This window comes from Limulus polyphemus, unplaced genomic scaffold (genome assembly GCF_000517525.1).
Source record: "Limulus polyphemus unplaced genomic scaffold, Limulus_polyphemus-2.1.2 Scaffold3632, whole genome shotgun sequence".
Classification (NCBI taxonomy): Eukaryota; Metazoa; Arthropoda; class Merostomata; order Xiphosura; family Limulidae; genus Limulus; species Limulus polyphemus.
In genome coordinates, this window is record NW_013669242.1 from 46022 (window position 1) to 51172 (window position 5151).

General features: G+C 34.5%; 1 protein-coding gene across 1 annotated transcript; it reads left to right on the forward strand.

The window, feature by feature from the left end:
* Nucleotides 1–528: 528 nt before the first annotated feature.
* LOC106469726 (homeobox protein Nkx-6.2-like) lies at nt 529–4948 on the forward strand. Its single transcript, XM_013930237.2, has 3 exons — nt 529–1145; nt 3428–3588; nt 3979–4948. The coding sequence occupies exons 1-3, from the start codon at nt 695–697 to the stop codon at nt 4198–4200; spliced, it is 834 nt and encodes a 277-aa protein (XP_013785691.2). The 5' UTR covers nt 529–694; the 3' UTR covers nt 4201–4948.
* Nucleotides 4949–5151: the final 203 nt, after the last annotated feature.

Below are 5151 nucleotides of genomic sequence, written 5' to 3' on the forward strand. Positions count from 1 at the left end.
AGGAAGAACTATCATCTTTTTTGTCCTTATATTTTACCATGACAAAGAACTGTCAATCTTTGAGAAGCCCTTGTGATTTGTTATTACGGGGAACTGTCCATATCCACTTGGTCTTTGTTTACCGTTGCGAATAAGAAAATTTAAACGTTGTTATTTAAACTTTTTTTAACTTCCGCCACGTGATTGGCACGTGTTTTGAGATTACGTTCAGTTACTTAATGCGGTCATTCCATGGAACCAAGAGTGTGAAAGTCTGTTTCGAAAACTTAGCTATCACCTGTATCGCCATAAGCTTGCCGTCTCTTTCCGTTAAAGGAAATTCACATTGGCTAAGATGAAAGATGGGGATAAGTGAGGAAAGCTTGTAGCCAATCAGCTCTGAGGCAGCAGGGCGCCCTTTGCACCGCCCTTTTCTGACACTGAGTTGGATTTACACGCCTCCTTCGTTCAATGCTTGTGGTATTTCACACCACGCGCAATCGTTTTCCCCACTAAAATATAGTTGGCACCATTTAGGTCACGTTACCATTATCCTAGGTCTTGATGGCTTGGAAACGAATTCCTGTTCTTTTTACTGTATGCAGTTGTATGTTGTAGCGAGTAAGCATCAAAGAACGACAAGACGCGTTCTTCTTCCAGCAGAAACTAATAAGACCACCGTCTAGCACGACGGATCTAAGCAAGGTAACGCGTTATGTTGGAATTCAACACACCGGCTACTACCACAGCTAGCGCAAGTTCCATGCTGTCCATGTTGAACATGAACATGGAGGCCTCACGGCAGAATGTTTTCTTCCTGGGAAATCCTCAATTGGCCGCCTTACACAGCATCAGTGATATGAAGAGTACAGCTTTATCTCCCTATCCCAGTACCCAGGACGGCAAATCGTCGGTCCTCAGCACTCCGCACGGTATAAACGATATTCTCCGCCGACCCATACACACTTCAGCACAAACTCTTGGCACGCTAGGAGCTCTTCCACGCTTTAGCCTTGGAATGGGAACAGCAGGAATGTACTTCAATCCAGCCAACGGTAGTATCCACAAGTTGGGCTTGGGGGATCTCCCCGCCAGACCTCATCTCTACTGGCCAGGAATGGTACAAAACCCAGCTCTGTGGAGAGACCGATTCGCTTCAGCTGCTGGTAAAACTTTTCTTTGGTATCCCGTACGTTTAGAATAATTTTGAAATGGTCGATACGATTTTCTTATATGTAATATGTTTACCAGTATTTCTACGTTAACTAAAACTGGCTGTTCTAAATTTCTCAAAGTGTAATAAATAAACACATTGTATGAGTTAATAAAATATGTGAGTTTACGTTACATAAAGTTATGTCAGTAGACAGTTCTATATTTTAAAGTCAAACCGTAACTTTACCTAAAGTAAAGTACAACTGATTACGTTACTGAATATTGAGAAAAGCGTTAGTTACATATTTCCTTATATAAATCTATGTCAGTTGACAGTCCTAAAGATTTAGGTTAATCGGTAGTTTTTACGTTATATCTAGAACTGGACCTATACGATATATGTAGTTAAGTATATAGATAGTTTTCTGATATTTTTCAAGCAGTTTAACAAACCTACTATAAACACATTTATTTTATGTTCTTAACTTCTACCAGTTTCCTTATAAGTATTTCATTTAGATAATATATATATATGTGTGTGTGTGTGTTCTTATTGTCAAAACAGGTGTCAAATGGTTTTTCATATATCTTTGTTGGTATATATAATTAATTTTTCTAGTTGTTTTAGACTAAATCGAACTTTGCATTCTTTATTATAAGTGTTTTTTATAGTAATGAAAGCTGCTAAGTATTGGTTAATAGTTATCTAGACGTACTTTCAAGTTATTTTTTAAATATTTTCGTATGTTTGTCTCCTTTGTTTGTATAATTTAACTTCAATAAATACAAGATGAAGGTGAATTTTATTACATATCAACGTAGTAACTTTATACTGCTCACGAATCGGTAAAATGAGGTATTTACAAATATAATTGAGATTATTGCATATCAGTCTTCATTACTTAATATACATACATGTATATTAGTATTCATAGCTTTATAGACGTACTAGTAGATTGAGATACCTAGTGCTACAGATCAGTATTCACTACAGTGTATGTATCAGTATGAAAAAGCAGTTCTTGTCCTACTAGCCCTGAAGATTCCACAATAGCGAAAAGTTGGTTGAAATAAAAAGTATTTTTTATAATTAATTAGAGAGTAAAGGTGTTTTTTGATAACTTTATTGCAAAATTTATTAGTATAGTATAGGACTTTCCGCAGTGTAAGATCAGTAATCACTACTCTACTGGGATTTTACATTACATAATGGCGTATCAAGTGATAGTTCTATCATTTTAAATACAAACCGTAGTTTCACCTAAAGTTAGATATATTTGACTACATGCATCAGTGAACGTCCTCTATATATACTACTCTCTATATATCAGTACACTACTTTATGTGAGTCAATAGTGAAGAATAGTCGATACTTTTGATCGGTATTCTATATTTGATGTGTATCAGCATTCAATAGTGTAAATCAGTGTTCATAGAATATGTAGTGAAGGGTATTCAACAGCAGTTTCTTGTTTAGTTGTATGACTAGTGACGGATATTCACTGCTTTCATCATTTTATATGTATTAATGATAGACTGTTTTCAGTAATGACAGTTGGTTCTATGATCTTTATGTGCGTGAAGAAAATATCTTGAAGTTCCTAATCGTTACACTCGGCATTAAAAATGAGATTTTAATCTCTGTATTCAGAGCTATTTTACTGCATGGCATTTCATAATCATTAATTCGATTTAATCAAGTCGTTAACCTGAAGTCTAGCGTTTTTAAGGACAAATAAATATTTCCCTAAAATCCTTAATAATTCTATTCTAAGCCAAGTATCAACTGCTTTAAAGTTTTAATAATTTTACTCAAAGCTATATACTTATTATTATGCAGTTTCTTGTCTTTTTATTAATAAATGTGCTATTACTATGTAATTTCCATTCTTTTTTTATATAAAGCCAAAAACTATAGTCAATGTATTCAGTGCCAAGGAACTCATTACCCCTAGTTACGTAAAATACTTTTGAGGAGAGTTAAATAAGATATTTTCTGAGTTCTTTGCTTGCATATCTAAGTAAGACATTAATCTAAAGTTTCTATTATCCTTTCGTTTTCAAAACTCACAAGCAGATCCAGCATATAACTAATTATCTTAAATAAGCTAATATTTACATACATTGTTATGTAACTTATTGCCCTTCTACTAATATCTTATCAAGTGTCCAGAACAAACAGTATAAATTCTTAACTCGAACCTTATTTTATTTCCACTCTTGTTTACTACAAGCTCAATAAACAATGTAAGTCTCTTAACAATAACTCTGGTATTGTCAAATACTGTCTAAGGCTCTCTAGATAAAGACGGCAAGAAGAAACAGACTCGACCCACTTTCTCCGGACACCAGATCTACGTGCTAGAAAAAACTTTTGAGCAAACTAAGTACCTGGCCGGGCCAGAAAGAGCTAAGCTTGCTTATGCTCTAGGAATGTCCGAAAGTCAAGTTAAGGTAACTACATTTTAGAATATTGAACTTAAACATGGTATATTAGTTTGTCGGTTTGTTTATGTAGTTTCTTAGGTAATCAATATCCAACAACTAATTCGACGATAAGAAATTACCTAAGCGTAATTGTTCTATATAAAATATTATCAGAATTACAGCAAACGTATAAAGCTACTAACGTCATTGGATTTTGTATGTCTTCGGAGGTTGTCTCGGGTTGGAAATCTACTCTCCATACAATTTTGGAGAGACTAGCTTTTTACAAGCGCCATGTATGAACAAGATATTTTCATTGATTTAGCTTTCATACATACATTGTTTGACTTCTGATTAGGCGGCTACGTGTGATGAAGTATGCTTCCTAGGTATTCTAGTTTCTTTTGGTCTTCGCAGGTATGGTTCCAGAACCGGAGAACCAAGTGGCGGAAGAAACACGCGGCAGAGATGGCTACGGCTAAGAAGAAGCACGACACAGAGCAACTACGCCAAGACGACAGCTCTGATCAGGAAGTCGACTTGGATGGTTCAGATTGCAAACGGCTCAAGTCTGACGACGAGCAGTCAGACTACTTTCCGCAAGATGTCGAATCTCCTGATAGTTTCACGCCAGTTTAAGAAATACTTTTTTCTCTGGACACATAGTTTGAAATTATGTTCGTGACAAAAGGTGCAATAAGCAAGAATGAACGACAAACTAAACAGATTAATGCCCGAAATGGTTAGCTAAGTGTTCATCTGTTTCTGAGAACTCGGTGTACATATATATATATAATAGAAGAATGAGATCAATCTGATCATGTCTCAAAGTATATGATCCGAGAGCGGATTTTGAACTAGTTTTAAATAATAAAAGACATGTGATTCACTTGTTTAGAACATAGAACTTTCTTGTGAAGAACATCAAGTTTTATTTACAAAGATATGGCAAAGAGCGCCTCCTATAATGGAGGAAAGAATCCTCTATCACGATCAAATCTTATGAAGAGGTACGAAAACTGTACATATATTTTTAAGTATTTTAGACCAAATTATAAAATATGTTCTCGTAGATTCTAATCTAAGCAGGAAGATTTTATCTACAATCACCTTCACTCATGTCTTTGTTGATATATAGCATCGGTTAATTCCAAGTAGGTTATTTTCTACGTATTTTACATTGATTATGCCATCTAAGTTTTTGTTCAATTAATTGTATTATAAAGGAATTAATTAATTTATATTTGCCTTCCTCAAACTTCAGAATAACCATTATAGTCAGTGTATACTAGGGTAGAATGTTATAGCATAAACAAAGTTATTCAATAAAAAAAGATCTTAGAACAACGTGAAGAATGTTTAATAAGATTACAATAAAGATGGCTTCATGACTTTAAAAGACTAAACATACACATGTCTGATGCTAGAATTAACGTTAAATGGATTTTTTTTTCATATTTATCGTCATTGTTGTAAATCTGAAGCTCAAATATCACTTGTAAACCACCCTCTGTCTGTCATAGTTTAATGATAGTCCGTCATTTCATTAGATATTCTGCACATTATTTTTATCTTATAGCCTTGATAATT